Source organism: Camarhynchus parvulus, chromosome 7 (genome assembly GCF_901933205.1).
Source record: "Camarhynchus parvulus chromosome 7, STF_HiC, whole genome shotgun sequence".
Taxonomy (NCBI): domain Eukaryota; kingdom Metazoa; phylum Chordata; class Aves; order Passeriformes; family Thraupidae; genus Camarhynchus; species Camarhynchus parvulus.
Window position 1 is genome coordinate 12,492,684 of NC_044577.1, and position 20,609 is coordinate 12,513,292.

At 39.6% G+C, this 20,609-nt stretch overlaps 1 protein-coding gene across 4 annotated transcripts in view; it reads left to right on the plus strand.

Annotated features, from left to right (window-relative positions):
* INO80D (INO80 complex subunit D) overlaps window positions 1-20,609 on the plus strand; it is a 45,542-nt gene that overhangs the window by 978 nt on the left and 23,955 nt on the right. The window contains exons 1-6 of one of the 4 annotated variants that reach the window (XM_030952038.1): window positions 181-208; window positions 632-701; window positions 8,399-8,494; window positions 8,602-8,848; window positions 14,375-15,126; window positions 18,204-18,312. In XM_030952038.1, the coding sequence (XP_030807898.1) occupies window positions 8,631-8,848; window positions 14,375-15,126; window positions 18,204-18,312 (1,079 nt within the window). In that variant the 5' untranslated portion in view covers window positions 181-208; window positions 632-701; window positions 8,399-8,494; window positions 8,602-8,630. Of the gene's footprint in view, window positions 1-180; window positions 209-631; window positions 702-8,398; window positions 8,495-8,601; window positions 8,849-14,374; window positions 15,127-18,203; window positions 18,313-20,609 lie in introns of those variants that run through there. The other 3 variants (XM_030952037.1, XM_030952039.1, XM_030952040.1) reach the window with 3 other exon arrangements.

The following is a 20,609-nucleotide window of genomic DNA, read 5'->3' on the forward strand; positions in this document are numbered from 1 at the left end:
GCAGCGTTTTTGGGGTGCTTTACCCCCCCACCGCCGCCGCCGGCCACCCCCCGCCCGCGGCCGTGGGGACGGTGCCGGCGGGGCGGGGGCACCTAGGAATGCGGCCGCAGGTTCCCCCCCGCCCGTCCCGTACCCCCTTTTCCCCCCGTCGGTGACCCCCTTCGGCCGGGCCGGCGGCGGCTGGATTCGCCGCACAACTTTTTGGGAGGTAGCGGGGGGCGGTTTTGGGGTGCGGGGAAGCCCTCGGAGTGTCCCCCCCCCGCCCCCCAAGCTGCCGGCACGTGGGGCCCCGGGCCGGCCCCCGAGCACGGAACGGGGGGCAGGGGCGAGGGGCTGCCCGGGCAGCACCGTCGGTGCCGGGCACATGCCGGGGCCGGCGGCTGCCTGAGCCCGGCCGGGGCCGGGCCGGGGTCCCTCGGCCACCCCGCTGTCCCGGGACCCGTTAGTGGGACAGGAGCCACAGCCACTGGCACCGCAGCCCGGGGAGGGCAGCGCTCGGTAGCCGCTACACGGCCAGGGCTGTGTCTGGCCCCCTCTCATGTCCCTGTGGGCTGGGGTCCCGCTGGGCTGGGGGCTCTATGTGAGGTGCTGCTGCCCCCAGGACTGAAAATGAAAGGATCCTTTTTTTCAGGGAAAACAACGTCTGGTAGTTGTGAAGTGAGTGCACTGGAAGACCCACCATCGCACTTCACCCCGCACAGGTGAAATAGCTCCGGTTTCTAATGCAGGAGGTGGCACGTTTCAGTCAAATATTCCTTAATGTGTCTTTTAGGTCAAAATTATAATGGCTTTGAACAAGTAACCTCAAATGAATTTTGGAAGTGACAGTGACACTCACCTTAAAGCCTTATATTATATCATCTGATTAAAATACATAGACTTAGTTCTAACTTTGTTACTCAACAATGTGCAGTGCAGGGTTACTTTAAGGCCTTTTAGTTTTTGAGGGTTGGGAGACTTAAAAATAAAATTGACAAAATTAGGGCAATGCACCATTCCCCTGTAGATAGGTGCCCTCCCCTATGGGCTCACCTGTAGTGGCAGTGTTCCATGCTCAGGCCATTCCCACCTGATGGCTGCTGATGGCTGAACTGGAGAGCTCATGTTTTGTGTGAAGCTGTCGCTTAAAAACTGGTGACATTCAGCCTTTTGCATGAACTGTTTGTAATACATATGAAGATCACACGAGTTTTATTAGTTGTAAAGCTAAATTACTTACTGAAAGCAACGCTAAATTTACATACTGGGGGTTATTTTGATGTTCAGTATTTTTGGGATGAGTGACTGAATTTATGTGTAGGACCAGGTCCTACAGAACTGTGTGTTCTCATAGTATGGTAAATCATCAGGAGGTACAAATTTATTTTAGGACCACACTGAAACTCCAATAGCTTATACCTGCTGAAAGGCTTCTCTGTGAGGAGCTCTATAGGTTGATTTATTGAGTATTCCTACTGAAGCAAGAATGATATTGTATTGTGAGAAAATAAGTTTATTTGTCTTTGTAGTATTGGGACTAAAAATAAGACAAAGGAATTTTGTTTAACCTCGTCTGGAAAGGCAGGCTATGTGTTATTTGAATAAATAAAAGACTTGGACTTACTTTTTTTTCCCCAAGTACAGATGCAAGGTGTGTTATGTTATGTTTAATCTCTACTTTATCTCAGGATATTGCTTTTGGTATTTTGAGATGTTTCTAAAGTACATTTCTGCCATGTTGCAATGTCATAAAGGGTCCATTTGTTGCTGTATCTGAAGGCTGCTCTTTGCAGCCCTGCTCATCCTGGCAAAACCCAGGCCTGTTTATAACTACATTGAAATAACCATGCGTGACAACCTCCCTGTGAGGATGTGATAGCAGCACTGGGGCCTGGAGACCTTCTGCTCAAATAGAGAAATCCTTGTGCAAAAGACTTTCAAGACACAGAGCCTATCTTGAACCTTAGGTCAGGAACAGCCATGTTTAGGGAATTACTTTTTTGAAATCTGTAGGAATGTACTCTTGGCAGTAGTTATGTAAGTTCTTTTTTCTTTAGTAATCTTCTGAAGTTTCTAAAATTCGTAAAGTCTTAAATGTTTGTTGTTTTTTAGGGTTTGGGCTATCTTTGTCAGGTTTTCTCTAAGATACTATGAGGTACAGATGAGTGAATCAGCTGAAATTTAAATTCCTGCTTAAGTTCATGTGGTGTAGGAAAACAAAAAGAACCTGTTCAGTTTGTGAGCAAAGACTTCTTATTTTCTTCCTCATGGTTATGTTTTCTGCTCTTGATTGTAACCAGTTACAAGTCTGTAAGTTCTCTAGCTGTTGCTATTATTAGGAATAATGCTTAAATTTAATTCTGTATTTATTGTGTTATATTCTAAAACATAATCTGTTTTACCGGTGTTGCCTAAAACATTCTACTTTTCTGTTAATATATTGGACATCCTTATGCAATGTAAACTGCCTTTTGCCAGAACTGAAGTAATAAGCTTTCTAAAAAGGCAGAATGAGGGCAATATTGCTTCTTTCTTCCTAGGTAGATCTTAACATATGAAAAAAAGTAGTCCAAAATATGATTCCAGGTGGTAACTAAAAATATCTTGTAAGATCTTAACATGTTGAATGCCTTGATCTGTCAGGGTACCTGCATGTGTGTTGCAGTACCTGCATTTCAGAGATCTTCCTGAGTAAGGACTGTAGTCTAGTTAATGAAAGTGTTCTGTACAGGAACTTTTGTAGCTGCCATTGGTTGCTTCCCAGTGTCCTCTGTCTCAATTTGAGTGCTTTTACTGACAAAAAGACTCTTGTTTCCACAATTACAGCATTCTTGGTTTGCTAGCTGAGTGTAGTAGAGAATGGAGCTGTTAAAAGACTAGAACTAAGCCAAACTTATGGTTAGATCACAGCATAGGGACAGAAGTTAAAATTTTGTGATGTTGATGTTGATCACAATTAGAAGTGGTACAGCTTTTCTTGATAGAACAAAACATTTCAAAGAGGGATATTACTTGCTATGAAATACAGAAAATGAGTGTTTTAGATTCATACTTAGAAGTATACTTTTTACTAACACTGATTGAAAAGGTTTGCTATAAAATAGCTTTAAGTGCCTGTCTTTTTGTCATGAACTTTATGGCTTCTGTTCATCTTGGGGTGTATGAAATTCCATGTTTCCAAACATCTTGCACTCCGCGTGTTTGCTCAGTTTCAGGAAATGGGTCTGACAGTGACAGGTACTTGTTCTTTCTTGGTCAAGAGGAAATGACAATACTACTATTTATGTTATTTGTGCTTGTGGAGAAGCTGAGATTCTTGTAGATCCGTGTTCTGCTTCTGGCCCCAAGCTGATGGTTTTGGGAACCTGTGGAGATGATTGTACCTTGTCTGTGAGATGTCATGAACACACCAAGCAATTTAATGTGAAATTTAGGCTAGTATTAGCAAATGCAAACAACACAGTAAAGACCTCTGTTGTTGTGGATTTTGTTTGGATGCAGTGTGTGAAGCTCTGAGCTCAGTCCTCTTAATTATACATCTTTTAACCACCAGCATATAATTGCCTTGCAATTTACAATGCATTTGGGGATTCCATTGCCTAAAAGGGTCTTACGTACATTGAATGTCAAGTTCTGAGCATATGTTTAAGAATGTTTCAACCCACATGATTTAAAATACTCTAATATTTTCAGCACAGCGTTTGCGCAGAATTACCGATCTGAGTTTTGAGGCTCTGGTGCTTTGGGTTTTCTCCTAGTGAGTAAGCCATTGCCTTCCCTGTAGATTACTCACAATGTCAGGTACCAGATTTCTGTATGACACAATGCTGCTACTTGGGTATGGTTATAGTAAAGCTCACCCTTCAAAGTTGCTGCTACACTGTTTTCCAGCCTCTCTGAAGGAGTGTTTAACTCTTTTGGAGGAAGGTGTGTGGAGTGCAGAGCTACAACTGTGTTGTCTTTGGAGCTGATGTGCACTGCAAGGGAGCTGATTATGCCTGTACTGAAAAGCCAGTTCTAAAAGCAAGTTGGAAGCTGGCTTCTTCCAGAGGGTGACAGTAGATGTTGGCAGTTGGACAGGTGTGTCCCTGTGTGTATTGAAATCTTTATTTCTCTTTTTGCAGTCACTGTGCAAACCACCTTCAGTTATGGACAACCAGTGGCTGCACTCAGCAGGACAAATAGCTCTGCTCTTAAGTGCTGATGTCTCAGAGTGTGACTTTGCTCTGTATCCTGCATGTCCTTGCTATAAAGCCTTGCTGGGGTGCTAAGTTTGTTACTCTTCTTCACACGTCCAGATAGGACTTCAGCCAGAGGGAGGAGATTTTCTTCCAGTCAGCTGCTCAATAATAAAAAATGGAACAAAGGGAGAAGTGAATGTGTTATGAAGTTACAAATATTAGTGATAACCTCATAAGAATGTGAAAAATACCCTCCTGGGTCAGATTAGCTTGGATCCAACCTAATGTTCTGTCTAGGGCAGTAGGAATAAGTGATGCTACTTAGGAAGGGCATTAAAGCCCAGACACATTTTTTGTGCTTTCTTTTCTTACTCCTCCACCACCCATATTTGTTAAAATAGTCATGCTAGAGAGTGCATCACTTAAGTCCCCATTGTCCATGAATTCCTCTATTGCCTTTTTGAACCTGATGGTACTGTCTGCTTCCATAGTCTCATATGACTGCAAGCTCCAGCAGTTCACTGCCTGTGAGTAGTGAAAATGAAGAAATACTTCTTTGATATGTTTTGAGTCAATCTCTTACTAGCTTCATCAGGTGCCCCTAGCTGCAATATTTTGTGATCTGGTATGGCTGCTCTGTATTTACCTTATTCCCTACCATGATTTTTTATTTCGCAAGGGCACACATTTTTGGATTCCCTTCTGTTCTTTGCCCTGTTGTTTCTTAGTAGCCCAGAATCTTTTATTTAGAATCAGTTGTTTAAGGCAAATCTAGGTTCCTCAAGAAGCAGCTTCTGGTTTCTCATTCACGGGTTGTGGCTAAAGTTAGTTTGAGCACATGCAGGCATAATTTTTTTTCTGTTGAACCTTCCTACATCTTCAATGTAGAGTATAAATGCAAAACCGAAAACAGCTTCCAGAAAGTTTTGTATTCTGATATTTTTGTAGTGAAGTACAGCTGCTTAAGCATTTGCTTTTTCCAGGGGAAGTCCATGTTTCCGTCATCTCTTACTGAATCCTGTGGGACAAAAATAATTTCTCCCCCACCCACTATTTAGCTAAGTGTAGTTTCAGTTCTCCTCAGTTAAGTGACATGTGCCTATTCCATGCTTGTGCTACTTTTTACGTAGCAGCAAAAAGCTCTGATAAGAACTCCTGTAAATTGTTAAAAATAAAACACTGCATCAGATGAAATCAAAATGAAGAGATTTAAGTGTCTTCACTATTTTTATATATATATTTATACACACACACACTCACGCACACACTCACACACTCTCTTATATGGTATGCCATGGAAGTAAAAAAAAAAAAGCTCTTTTTCGATTAAGTCCAACTTCAGTCTCTGTTCCAGGCAATGTATCCACGTAGTGACATGTCTTTTGGGGAGTCTGTTTAAGAATCTACCAATAAAGATATAATTGCAAGTTTGAGAAAATTGCTGTGTTGTTTTTTTTTTAATGTAACATTGCTTGGCTACCATGTTTGTTGGCTTTCTTGTTCCTTGCACTGTAGTTGGAGTAATTGATTACTGTCAGGATTTTTAACATGGCTATTTTTGCATGAACTTGTTCTAGTGTATGTATAGACCCAAAACCTCACATTCATGCTTGTTGGTTTCCCTGGGGATTATTGTCAGTATTTTTGTGTGAGTGTTTCAAATGGCATTGTCCTTGTGCCCTGTATCTCTCAGACAAGTGAGAAGTGAAATACTATGCCTGCCTTGACACAGTCAAGTAAAATGCAAAAATAAGACTTAATTATGAGTTAAATCCAAAAATAAGGCTGTGGCCACCAGAATAAATCTAGGATTAGTGGCTGGGAACTGTGGAGCAGTTTCCTTACAGAAGCTTAACGGAGGCACACAAGGTATGCATTTCTCACTGTTTACTTTGGAACCATCCTAAGGAACTCTTTCTTTGGTCTATTGCCTGCTAACCTTCAGAAAAGAAATACAGCTAGGTTGTATAAAAGAGGAGAAAGTGATCCATCAGAAACTCTGCAAAGCATGATAGTGGTGTTTTAAAAGAAGGTGTTAAATAAACCAGAAGAAAATAGAGAGCAACATGTGGGTCACTCCAGCTGCAAGATACACTTGGTCATTCAAGTTTTATGTCCAGTCCAGTATGCCACCTAATCCAAGCTTTGATAAACTGAGAGAAGCAGACTCTCCAGCAAAAGGCTTTCTGTCAGTGTGTGTGTGAGATGCAAGTAGTGGAGACTCATTTTATTACTGTTGCTGCCATAGTAATAGAGGAGTCCATCTCTCAAGCACATGGGATACAAACACTGACCACAACTCCTGTATGGGTCCTCGTGTTCCCATGGGTTTTATGTTTCCTTCATGTTGTTGCTGAATACTGGAGGGTTAGTCAGTATCTGCCTGAGCCAAGGTGACTGAAAGGAATATTTGGTCCTTAACGTGCTAAAGAGATTGTTCCCTTTTCCCATTCTGTCTTTCTGAAGCGAACGGTCAACAGTGAACTTTCTTGTTCTTAAGACTGACGTCTTGTAGAAAGTCATACTCCAGTGATTGGTTGATTTCAAGTATGTGTGTGTGTGTATATATATATATACATAGTGCTTTGGGAAAAGTTGGGAAGGGTGATTGAAATTGGTCTTGGTGACTCTGGGTATGTTGTGGCTCTCTGGTGTAAGCAAAGCATGAGGCTCCTGCCTCTGGGGCTGGCTGCTTCTCTGTGTGCATGGAAAGGGAAAATGTGTATCAAGAGGAAATACAAAGTTACCACTGTTGTCAAATGATTGTTTAGGTTGCGTGCAGTAGTTACATTCTGTAGCACCTGTCTCCATTCACATGCTGGGTATGCTGTATGTGTGCATGTACAGCTGTTCCAAGAATTTTAAGTGTGTTTTAAAGTCTTTTAGTAGTCTTCTGTCTTTCTGCATCTACAGCTAGATATATGCTAATGAAGGCCAGATTTATGTTGTTTACTCTGTGGGATAGGGTGTTTTGTTTTGCCCTAGTGACTTAAAATTGTTTTTCTAGATCCCCCAGTGCCATAGTGCTTTGTCATTTTCTCATGGTACTTTTTTTTACAGCAGAAAGTGGAGGCTTGTACCTTTACAACAGGAAAATACATCTTTCCCTCAAAGTCTGTGTAGGTTTCCTCCTTGCAATTCTGTTCTTGCCATTTTGGGCCTCGGTACCAAGTGATTTCATTGAGCTGGTAATCTGTACATTTGTCACATGCCTCTAATTTATTACATATTTCCTGAATATCACCTCTATGAATATTCCTTTCCATGGTGTATAACACTTATGAAACTGAACTGAGTACTGAATGAATACACAGTGCTCAAAAGAGTTCATTCCAGTGCTTCAGGATGACCTTTCTGAATCAAAGCTACCTTTTGCAGGTTAAGCTTAGTGTATCACAGTAGATGCAGAATGTATGTACTGTTAATTTTTTTTGAAGCTACTTTGGGATGATTTGGGGGTTTTGTTTTTTTAAAAAGATGATTGCCAAAGACCTCTGTAATATTGGGAACTGAAAAAGTACTTTATGGATGCATGGATTTGCACTGTAGGAGCCTGCTTTGGGAACTGTAGGAACCACTGTAGGACCCCAGCCTCTTGCTGAATTGACATTTCAGCCTTTCTGGCATTCATGGGAGTACTGACTGGTATTAATGCCTGCATTTCCCTAAAATGTACAGTGAGGTAGGATAAACTTTGAAGAACCGTGGTGACCTCAGGAAGGACTGCATATGGATGTTTGCAGAAATTGTAAGCAGCTCCAAAATCCGAAAAACTGGTCATCAGGTGTGGTAAAGAAAGCTTTTCTTAAAAAAAGTTTTGTTGCACTGACTGGCAAAGTAATTTTGCAGAGCAAAGACAGTCTGTGGTGGTTTTGTAAACAAAGATACCTTGAAGTAAACCCTCTGCAATCAAATGGGTTAATCATCTTTCAGCTTAATTTGTGAAAGCAAGTGATCTAATCTGACACTTAACCTTTTTGTAGTTTCTAATCACTTTCTGGTAAATGCGTGAAGTTCTGTTAAAGTGATTTAAGTGTGGTGGCGATAGAATTTTCTTTCCCCCAGTAATTTCATTAATATTTTCCAAGATCTGTGACTACTGATTGAAAACTATTGTGCAATTGTTTTATTGGATGCTAGCTGAACCACAGGTTTGGTGACTGCGTGTGCCTGTTTACTTACTGTAGTAATATCTATTTTATTCTGACTGACAGTGACCCCTTTGATATTTTCCTTAGACAATCTGCTTCATCTTGGTTCATCATCATTCCAAGATAGTGGTGTCCTTGGGGCTCTCTCTTAACACTGACATGGTACAGAAGATTTAAAATCAGGTATTGTTTTGGATCCTTCTTTCCGGCCAGAACGAAACACGCAACCTAGAACTGAATGCAGTTTTTCTTCCCTTGTGTGATTTGTCTCAATATTTTGGTTCTTTCAGCTGATGTTCACAAGGAATAGAGTCACGTGATGTATGAAGGCAAACACATACACTTCTCTGAGGTTGACAATAAGCCCTTGTGCTCGTATAGCCCCAAACTGTGCAAGCAGAGGCGACTTAACGGCTACGCCTTCTGTATCAGACACGTTCTGGAGGACAAGACTGCCCCCTTCAAGCAATGTGAATATGTGGCCAAGTACAACAGCCAACGCTGCACCAACCCCATCCCCAAGTCTGAGGACCGTAGGTGAGTTGTGCTTTCCTCTCTGCAAAGTGGGAAGCGGCTGGGATGTTTTATTTAAGTTGCTGCCTGGTTTCAGGATGAGGGAGGGACTGGTCTGAGTGAATTTTATTCCAGGATGTTCCTTTGAGAATTTTGTTTTAAGACCAGTAAACTTCATTTTATTTTCTGTGGGAGTCAAGTACTCAGCAAGAGGGCAGTGACTTAATCCCAAGGAAGTTTATGGGAGAGTTCACTGCTTTTCACAAATTCACTATAAACTGTGGATCAAACCTGCTGCACAATATCAGCTGTTCTAACTCATTTGCTTTGTCACTCACAGTACATGCTCTTAGAAAGGCCTGTCTGTTAAGCCAGCAGTGCCAAAAGCACACTTCCATCTGCTTTTTCAGGACAAGTAGTTGAAAATGCTTATATTCTGGACACAAGGGGCAGTGACATGTAGGGACAAATCCAGAATTACAATTCAGTGTTGGTGATTTGGTACTGATCTGTAGTATTGTTTTACTGGAATAAAGTAAATATTAGTTGATAACAGATGAGCCAGCTGGGAAAGTGCCACATACTCCTTTTCTTCTTTGCTTCCCTTATTTCTCTCCCCCTCCCTGCCCAAATGAAGATGCCCAGAGTGCCTGGGTATTAAATTCCTTGCAAAATATAGTCCTTGAACTTGTTGAGAGCTGGGAATTAAAAGCAGATTTCCTGAATTGCAGCCCATACTGTAACCACAAGGGCATTCTTCCTTGCTCCTTAAGACTTCCTGAACACCAGTCTCATTGGTGCTGCTCGGGCTGAAATAGCAGAATTTGTCTAATCTGGTCTGCCATCAATATATGACTTTATTTTTCAGAGCTGTCATTGCAGGTTTTGCCATCAATGCAGTGTTAAATTAATGTGTGTGTTAACTATCTGAGGCTTGTTCTCATAGAAATGCTTTTTTAAACCTAAAATATGAATGAAATATGCCAAAAAAATCAAGCCACTATTCACTGACCTTTCACATTATTAGCTACCATTCACTAACCTTTTGCATTATTAGTGGTGTTCCCACTGTGCCCTACATATAACTTCCTTCTCAGCTCACAGCTCCCTCTCTTGTCTGAAACAACAGTTGGACTGTGCTCTAGATTAACTTGCACTTCACCTGCCATTTCAGCTGAGGAGACTGATGAAGTGAGAAAAAAACATGAATGTTTGTCAAAAGCTGTAGGGCAAATGCTCAAATGGCACAAGATGAGTAACTTGAAGCTGTAATTTGACAGTCAGTGAGTGTTTCTCTGCTACTGTACAATTGAGGCTCTTTGGAAATAAGCTCACAGAAATGATCATAGAAATTGTTAGCACAAATGGTATGCTGTAATTTCAGATGCAAGAGCTGACTGAAACAGTTCCTGTTTACCAGGGGTCATACTGAAAAACAATAGAAGTAATAGTACTTAATGACACTTTTTTATGTCTCATATGTTCCCATGGAATTTGTGATTTTTCTTTACACCTTGAATTGAGTTCACACTTTGTTCTTTTTGATTTTTCTCAAGTTAAAGTGAAGTGTGGTCATGACATCTGGTGTATGTTATATTAGAATAATTCAGTTGCATGTCGAGTGTCACATTACAGTACTTGAAGAGGACAGCAGGTGTCTGAAAGAGAAAATAAACTTTTAATTTCAAATGAGAGGATGTGATAGTTGAAAGAATATTTTAAAAGACTGTTTCTCGGGGCAGAGTTTAATTTTAACAATAACATTTAATGAATGCTAGTGATAAGACTGTGGCTGTCCTAAACTTCTTTTTGGCAGGCAAACCTGTATCTGTTTCTTAGAAGACTTTTTTCACACTCCGTTCAGTATAAAGATGTTTGTAGTGCTTGAGTTCTTCACTCATAGCTTTTCATTTTCTGTGTACAGAATTATTGTCAGATGGTCATTTTGTCACAGTTTTAGACACAGAACTGTACAGGATCAGAAGCAGGCTGTATGATTCTCTGACAGCTATCTTCTTTTATACTTTTAGAGATTGTTAAAAAAAAGTATTTCAAGAAGATGCATGCATTATATGCCAAAAGCTTCATAGTCCGTCTACAGATAATTAAGAAGAATTATCACTTGACCCCAGACAAATGAGATGGTACTGGCCACAAAGATGGTTAATATAATGCCATATTATTAAATTTCTTATTAACCATTAATGTTCTACAAATTAAATCTGTTAATAGTGTGTGATTTCATTGCCTTATTTGAAGTCTGATTTTTCTATTCACTATATTTTTTTAGAGAATAAATATATATGTGGGATGATACACACATGGGTTTTATATCTCTGTTTTCTCTGAATACATCTCCTACTTCATTCTTAACCAGATACACACAAAGATAATGAAATGCAACTTGATTTCTAAATATAGGTTTACTACAATATAGTTGAGTTCAACACTATTTTGTCTCTAATTCTCCTCACTTAAGAGAATCTTTAAATCCTTTATTAATATACAGGCTGCTTCCCAGTTTGTTTGGGTCTTCTTTTAAGTAAGAGATGGAAATTGATATCAAACTGGGATGTACTAAGAAGCAGAATGCATTTGTAGGTAGAAAACCTCACTGTCTGAATTCTTGCCTTCCCAGTGGATGCAGGAAACAGTCTAGCTGAAGTCTTCAGAGCCCATCACATTTTGTGTGCTTCATGTTATGATAATTTTAATGGATATCAACCCACCACATTTGTGGACTTAATTTGACATTACCTGCAGAGAATAAGTGCCTTTGGTGCTGATTGAGGAGTGGGGAAACCACCTGTATTAGATACTTATTGTGATACTGTCAGCTGAGCATAACTCACAGGCAAGCTACAGAAGTGACAAACTGAGCCTCTACAACAGGCTTGTTGGAATTGGCTCTTGTAGGGCCAGCTTGACCCTAATGGGTTTTGTGCTCAGAGCTGTGTGAAAAGCACTGTGCTACTTGCAGGTTCAATTCCTGTCTTCCCAGTAATCTGACTTCCATGGGCTTGAACTACTAATGCAGACTCTGCAGCACTGTGTAAAGTCAGAGCCACTTTAGGTCAGGGCTGACTAAAAAGCCATCCTGGAATGTACAGGATGGGGAAATGTGGGTGCATGTCCCCCTGGCTGTGTGCAGGGCTAGCAAGAGCATGACATGGTCAAGGCTGAAGTGGTGCTAATGAGAGCTGTGCCTGGCCAAAACTGCTTGTGTGCAGTCTGCTTTACCCAGAGAAGACTGAGCTGCTCTTCCTGGTTTCTTCTTGCTCCTGTTAGTCCAAGGTGTAACAGCCTTGGTTATACTGGAAGACAGGGAGTAGACAGAGCCTAAAGCACAGAGCCAAGTCAGTGTGTACTGGAATCTGGATGTTGTAGCCTGGCATCAGTGGGTTTGTGTCCAGCAGAGCCAGTTGGCTCTCAGTGATGCAGTATGGTCAGCTGTAAGAGCCAAAGCTTCATTCTCTGCCATATAAAAATGATTCTGTTAGAGTTAAATGAACAAGACAAACCCTTACTAGCCTAAAACTAAGAGAATTTTAGCAAGCTTATTATCTTTCCACAGACTTATTCACCTTTTCTATTTCTTTTCTTCCTGTTTTTGCAATGAAAACAGACTAGGCAGTTATAACTCCTCGCATCAGCACAAGCACAAGATGACAGTAATTTAAGTTCTGGACATTATAAGGGAAGCATTTGTGTTGAGCAGAGCACTCGTGTTATTGGCATAAGAGGGAAAAAAATTCCCTTGTGTTTGTTTAGTCTGTTTATTGGTTTTTTTCTTCTGCCATACTAAAAGTGCCGTGGTAACTGTTCAAACAACATATTTTAAAAGGGCTTAATTTTAAATATGGAAACAGTGCTTGTTGACTTTAAGGGAAGCTTTATTGAGCCCTCATTATATAATTTTATTTTTAGAAGTGCGTCTCTCAGTATGGATTTACAGTATTCCAGTGTGTTCTAATAACGACTGCACAAGTTGTTGGCTTTTAGCTTGCCTCATCCAGGTTTATTTTTTACTTACAACATAATGTAATGAAGAAATTATTTAGGCAATAATAAGTAGCAGTGATTTTCAGCCTTTTCTGATTTTTGAAACCTTAGGAGTGTGGGTCTTGCAGGAAACTACATATATGGAGACCATCAAGCAGCATATATGAATTTGCTTTCTCTTTTTTCCCTTTTAAGGACCCTTTAGAGCTGTTCACACATTGTTTCTTTAGAAATGGGTGAACAAGTTGAAAGTGACTAAACTGAAGTGCTAAACCTTTTTGGGGGGTTGTTTTGGGCTTTTCTGCCATGTTTTCCTCCATGAAGACCAGAATAATATAATTTTAACCTATTTTTCCAACAAAACTTACTGTTCTCAGATTCATACTGATCCGATTTTAAAGAATACCTTCAGGGTATTCTATTCATTATCTTGTCCATAATTGCCTTGATGCAGACATCACTCTTTCCTTGTATCTTTGGTCATCTATAAGCTGTAAATTATAGATGGGATTCTGCAAGGGCAAATTTGGTTGTTGGTGGGTTCTACAGAGGCAGGAGTGCCTGCTTGTTGTGTACAGGGAAAGGATCACATCATGGTTCCTAAATTTCTGTCACATACTGATTCCAATCAAACAAAAGTTAATTGCTTACTCTTTAGTATGTCATCTGAGGCAGCAATTGTAATTATTTTTACTTTCATGACAGAGTATCAAAGACTTTCTCACTTTCTTTTTTTAATAGCATGACTTTGAAAGTTTTTCATGTTAGAAGAACTTAAAATCTCTGCTTTTGGATTGTATATATATATATATATATATATTTCTGGCATTGTGTAAATGCTTTCTAGCAGCAGAGAGTTTGTTTTAAGATAGATTTTTATTGAAGAATATTCAGCTAATCCTCTGGCTTTAAAATTCATCATGTTATACTACTAAACCAGAATTTAAGAATTTATGCTACTTGTTCAGTAAGTGGAAATAGTGATCTTTCATAGCAGATAGATGTACTGAGATTGTCCTTATAAGAAACTGCTCCCTACTACAGTGGAATTAATAATAATAATAATAATGTGTGCATTGATGAAAATGTTAACTACTTCCACTGAAAGAATGAGCAAATGAAAGAAAGTAGTCTTCAATGTACTTTTTCTTAGGAGCTTTTGAGCTGATCAGTTAATGGCTTGTGTTCTTGCTACTTTATGTATCAGACTGTCCATTTGTTTTGTTCACTTTGGATTTTGACTGTTTACCCTATTAGAGAGTTAAGATTTTGAATGACTGTATGTGATTTTCCTATGAATAACGAATGAAGAATATTATATCTTAAGATTAGAAATAGTTGCTTGTGTAAGTTGTTTTCCTGCTGGTTTGGGAGCACCACAGTTATCTGTTGTATTAGAAGCAGTTGTGTACAATTCTTATAAAACCTCTTCTGCTTCAGTTTATATTTGCTTGAAATGTGTCTGTGAGTCTCTCCTAAGTGATGTCTTGTCTTCAGATTTTACTTAGGGAAGTGTGGCTCATAACTGACTGCTCTTACTTTTCAAAGGTACTGCAACAGCCACCTGCAGGTACTTGGCTTTATACCGAAAAAGGAGAGGAAGAAAAAGAATGATCCCATAGAGGAGGTAAAGGTCAGGCATCAGATGGATGCTATGGCCTTTGGTCTGACAGTACCCACCCTGGCCTTGAAGATGCCCAATGGACTGGATGGGATGTCCCTCTCCCCTCCAGGGGCAAGGCTTCCTCTCCACTACTTGGAGGCAGAATTAGAAGACCCCTTTGCTTTCAATGAGGAGGATGATGACCTAAAGAAAGGGGCAACAGTGAAAAAGAAGTTGCAGAGCAAGTTGGCTCACAACCGGCAGCGCCAGAGAGAGACAGAGATTTTAAAAGTTCGCCAAGAGCACTTTAGCCCCATTCCTGCACCTTTGCAGCAGCAGCCTCTGCAGCAGCAGCAGCACTCCCATCTGCCACCTTCATCAGCTTCGTTAAAGCCGACAGGGCTACCGCAGGGCATAGTCTGCAAGTCACCTCAACCTCTGAACACCAGCCTACCAATGCAGGGAGTGGCACCCACCACACACACTATAGCACAAGCGTGGCAGTTGTCCAACAAGAGACCTCTGCCTCTCCTGCCACCCGCCAGGGCTCCTGGCACGGACCCGCCAAGGACTGACCGGGTCCTCATGAAAGCCACAGCCTTCCCTCCGCACTCGTCCTGCATGAGCCGGCTCCAGAGACTGGTGAAACTGTGCACTCGAAAACAGCAGCTGGACACTGATCTGTTTCCTCACTTAGGTGAGTAGGTCACAGATGCACTGCAGCCATATGTTTTAACTTGGAACCAAAAGACTGAATGGGAATGTCTTCCTAGCCCTGTCCTGAATTCCTGTGTGGTCCTTACAAAATAACTCTGAGCTAGGTAATCTCTTGGCATTTTCTTTAGCCCTGTTGTCTTTGAAGGGAATGCCTGGACCTATCAAAAATGGTTTATGGCATTTTGGTTGTTTATTCTTCTTAATGTTAACCATTTGAGAAACGAAACGGAGATGTAGAAAACATTGTTTGGATTTTAGAGACCTCATATAGAAGGTTTGCAACTTGAGTAGTAAATGTGACACTAACAGTACCTACATGAGTGGACAAAGTTAGATTGAAACATTAGGTGTGTGATAAGTGGACGTGACGTAATGAATATAAGTGAAAGTTTGGCAATTTGGCCCATCAATCTCTGCATATTTGAAAATCCAGTTGACTTAATTGGAAAATTGGAACACATGAGAATTTTTCTTGACTGGGCCCTATTTATGTCTAGAATATGGATGAACAGAACGAAAAGACCACTTCAGGAGAGCAGCATTGTTACAGAAGATAGTTGGATGGGTGAAGTCTTGTCTGCATACTGTGCAGAAATAGTCTTCTTACATGTAATGATCAATAGCTGCTTGTGAAAATATAAGCAAATATAGCCAAATTGGTGCTATGATAGTAGTGCTCTGTAAGCTTTGAAAAGTCAAGTGACCTTATGGCTGATTTGTCTCGTTGCAAATACAGACTTAGGCACACCTATCGGTCCTTTTTATTTTCCTCACCCTCCCAAGTTACTTTTCAGCTTAGTTTTAGATTGTACCTTTCTAGCAAGTAAAATACTGGCAAGGAAAAGGAAATGTGAGTCTGTGTGATATAAGTAGGAACACCATTTATAATGTTTAAAACAAAAAAAGACTTCAGATAAACCTGGACATTCCCTGTATAATGTCTTATTTAATTGCAAACATCTGTAATTTTTGCGATTTCAATTAACTTTTTCTTCATTTGCTGTGAAGATCTGCCCTTTGGCACTCATGGGATAGTTTGACTATTTGTTCAGGAGATAATTAGCATCCAGTAGCATGTCTCCAGAGGAAATTGTTCTTCAGAAAACAGCTTTGATGGTCCTGTATGTAGTGCAGGTCTTTAGAGGAATGGCAACTCTAGAGGCATTTCTGAGTGTCACAGACCTCAATAGCTTAGAAAGTGACCTGTGTTGTGAAAGACTGTAGAAAGATCCTTTTCTATGCTTAACCTTCTACATTCTCAACTGGCGAAGAGAATATGTGCTTCTTAAAAAGAGGCATAGTAAAACTAAAAAACAGACCTATACACGTACAGCTAGGCCTGTATGTGTACAGCTAGGCAGGTGCATAACTATGTGGATGCATTTAGAACAGTTTATATTTGGCAAAGTAAAAGAATTTATATATTAATTACGTGAGAGTGGAAAATTTATTTGTTATTTATTCATTATAAGCCTTAATATTAAAGACTAGGTTTGCCAGATCAGAGAATTTCAGGATTTCTTTTCTATATTTGAGCAGCACTAGAGAATCTTTCAAAAGATTAAGCCAGTTTTATGTGTACCAACATCAGAGCCATGTAATTGGATATTAATGTAACTGCAGTCTTCAGTGTCAGTACAGTTGAATCTGGATTAGATTTTATTCTTTCCTTTTTGCAGTGCCCAGGAGAAGCAAAACAACTCAGTTTCTGATTTTGTTTTTAAACTTAGGGTTTAAACAATTTGTTATGTGTTTGTCAATTGTGGACATCTTTATGAAATGATTAAATTGTTTTTTCATTCCTTTATGGAAGAGACAACAGGAAAAAGAAACATTTAAGTTGAGAGTATAATTCTGGTATTTTATCAAATGTCTTAAGGTATCTTAATTTAGTTCAATTATATGTCTTAAAAAATAAAAATAAAAAATATTTTTTTTTAGGATGCTGAAGTTCCTGAAAATTTGGGTTTCTGATATCTGTGGTTTATGTTAAAGTGCTGGTTCTATATGATGGAGAGTTACCTGATGATTGTATTCCGAGCTTATGTGTGTGTGTGTCTCTAACTCTGAAGGACTTGACCAAGTACTAATGATGCCCAGATTCAAGGCATCTGCCTTCAGAATCATCTCAGATATAGTTGTTTAGTTTAGTTTTAGCAAAAATTAAATGCTCCTTAACTCTGTCAATTTTCAAGGAGCACACAAGAAAATGAAAAAGCAAAGAATGCTAGCTTGTAAATGCAGGAATGAGATTTTATCCCACCTGCTGCAAGAAAGTAGCAAGAATTTCACTGGATGTGGGAGAGATAATAGGAAAAAACCCAAAAGATGACGCTCCAGATAAAATGTTCCACGTGGGCACTTACTGGCTGCTTTCTGGCCAAACTGAGGCTGCTGGAGCACACTGTAAGTTGATCATACTGCATCATCATTAAGTGAAAACATGCTGCTTGGTGAAAGTGCTGGAGTGTTTGCATCTCTCCCTTTAGCTCTTTCTTCCCACTAATATGTGCATTTGGCAGGCAATTACAGAGACTGAGCAGAGGAACATCCTGGGTAGCTGTGTATCTATCTCTGTCCCTGCTGCTCTGTCTTACAGTTTTCATATTCTTCCATGTTTTGGCACAGAAAAGGGGTCAGAATATAAACAGAAATGAAATTGGCCTATTTAGATCATATAGTATTAAAATTTACCAAGTAGTCAGTTCTTCATGACAGGGACTTCTCTCTTACCTTGTACTTTGTTATGAGAACTAGTATTTCTCTGTGGGTAAGATAGTTGGTGATTTTTCTTGCACTGTTTATGGGTAAATAAGCCAATAAGGATTTTAAAAGGAAAACTCAGTTATGATAAAAATCAGTGCATGCTATTTGCACACTGTAATGGAGCTGTTACTGTAGCTTTTCCTGCATAATTGAGAATACTGCGTAATTTAATCAAACATAATTATGCTTGCAACTATACTATACATTCATCTTTTGTGCCAAAGGTTGCTCAGAGGCTTATATGAGGTGGATGCTCTTTTCATCCAGTTTCCATGTTTTCAATTCCCTTAGGGCTGGATTGGTCTGAAGACAGTGGAGAAGAGCTGGAGGATTCAGAGCAGACCTCCCCTTACCAGGTTGCGTGGTCTATCCGAGAAAGCCTCGGCTATGAGAGACCTGAGTGAGTATGATTCTTTAGTATTCATGCTGGCCTTGATGGAATAAATCATGTAAATGTGAGCTTCACTTCAAGTGGAGTCAGAGGAACCTAAGCACTTGTTCAAGTGTTTTGCTGAAACAAAGGATTGTTTGAACTCATTTGTTTGTAAGAGCTATGGAACAGCTTGTCGCCTTCTGTCCCAGTTTCCAGCTAACTTAGAGACCTTTGTGCAGTCTGCTATCAGAAGGATGCATCAGGAAAGGATTTAAGCTTGTTTGCCTGAATTTAATTGAGTTTAGTAGGATTTATTCATGAACTTGTGTGCTTTGATGATTGGAGGTGCTGAATTAGAATCAAATGGGGTTGCTTTTGGTTTCTTGTCTTTCCTACTGGTTGTTAATAACTTTGTCAGTAAACTTGCTACATTTTACTCATTAATTCTTGTAATAATTATGCAGGCTATTGTTTTAATGGGGATTTTAAAAGGCCATGGTATTTCTTTTCATAATTAAGTTTTGAACAAACCTCTGTCAGTACTTGTGAGCATTGGAAGGAAGCTTGTGAGCTTGGGATCAAAAGGATAAACAGAGCAGGAATTAACTGCTGGTGCAGAAGGGCTTATGATGTTCTCTATATACTGCTAAGTCACAAATCTAAACTTCGAGCAGGATATGATAATATAGGCCTACTAATGTAAATTTGAAGGTGCACAGTTAAAACAAAGCATCCCAGGTGTAATATTGTAATACTGTTGTATGTCATTAACAAAGAAATTGGGGTCTCACTAGAATTTGATTATAGTTCTGTAATATGACTCTCATTCAATGTGCAACTGGACTTTTTGATTCTACAGCTTTTCCCTATTTTTTTAGTTTTTAGCTATCACACTTAGAATAATGGTGTTTATGAAACCTTATTTTGTTGTTACATTCTGAAGATCCTCAAACTTACTAGAATTTCCTGCCATCTCCGAAGATTATCCTCAAGGTGAACCACAAAGCTGTATCTCTCTCATCAGGACACACACCAGGATGCTAAATATTAAGAGCCTTCAGTGAATCAAAGCTATTAAGAAGAGTGTAGACTTCACTTTTTTAAAATAAAGGAGTCTTTTTTTATTATGAACGACTGCCATTTTTTAGGGCATCGGCAATTTTAGAGTGAGCTTTCACAAACATTACTTCTAACTTAAAAGGCAACTTTTAAATAAAATGTTCTGGGAAATCGTGGACAGACTTTCAGACTTCTAAATCATACATAATTTTTCACAGCAGATATATCTATTAAATAACTTCCCTTACACTCTTCTCTCTTTGACATTTGATTTGATTCTTCCATAGATCCCTATTTTTTTGTGAACTTATAAAGGTCATCTCTGTGTGTTTTGTCTTCTATTTGTCTTAACTTCCTTTGGATTCTTCCTACTCTTTTCACATACTGTGAGAAAATAATACTTTGTCTTGACATTTTCTTTTCCATTCTAGCATTCTGTGCACCTCAGTTAAATGCTGTCTTAACTATCCATGATGGATAAATTTTTGAATGCAACTGGCTGCTTTTGTACTTCCATCAGCCTGCTCAGTGTTAGCTCTTCAACAACCTTACTAATTTTGATCCTGGATAAGCAGTCATTTGATGTCAACCTTCTAAAACTTGAGTTCCTATTCTGCAAACTTCTGTAGTGGTTTTTATTACCTGAAATGTTTCACTTTAACACTTCTGCAGTGTGGTCTGCCTGCTGCTGAAGATGAATTAATTGAGGCTGTTTCGGGGGAGATTTGATTTGTCAAAATGACTCTGTCTTGCTAAACTGGTGGTACAGACTGGTGTCTCCTAAAGTCAGCCAGTGACTTGTTACAGCTCTGAATTCTGGGGACTTATTTTACCAGAAAACCAATGGAGATTATTTCCCAAAACTCTTTGTTTTTGAAATCACATACCTAAACTTAGAGGATTTGCTTGCTGGTTTTCATAGTAAAATTAAAGCTATTTTTTCTGTTTATTTGTGTCTGAGCTTGTGGTCTCCACCAGCTGACTGCATTCTGTCTTTTTCCTTTTGACTGCATGGAAGACAGTGAGAGGAATGCTTTTCAGAATACACTATTGAAAGAAAGTGAACAGTTAATTTCTGCTTTACTGGACAGCTGGTTCTCAGCATTTCTGCTTTTGTGATTGTGGGAGAAACCTCTGTTGAACTTCTTGTGTGATACTCTAGCTGCTCTTAAAACTCCCAAAAATTCACCAGATTTGTTTAAAATTAATGTTTTAACAGTGTCCTGGTTTTGGCTGGGATAGTGTTCATCTTCTCCTTAGCAGCT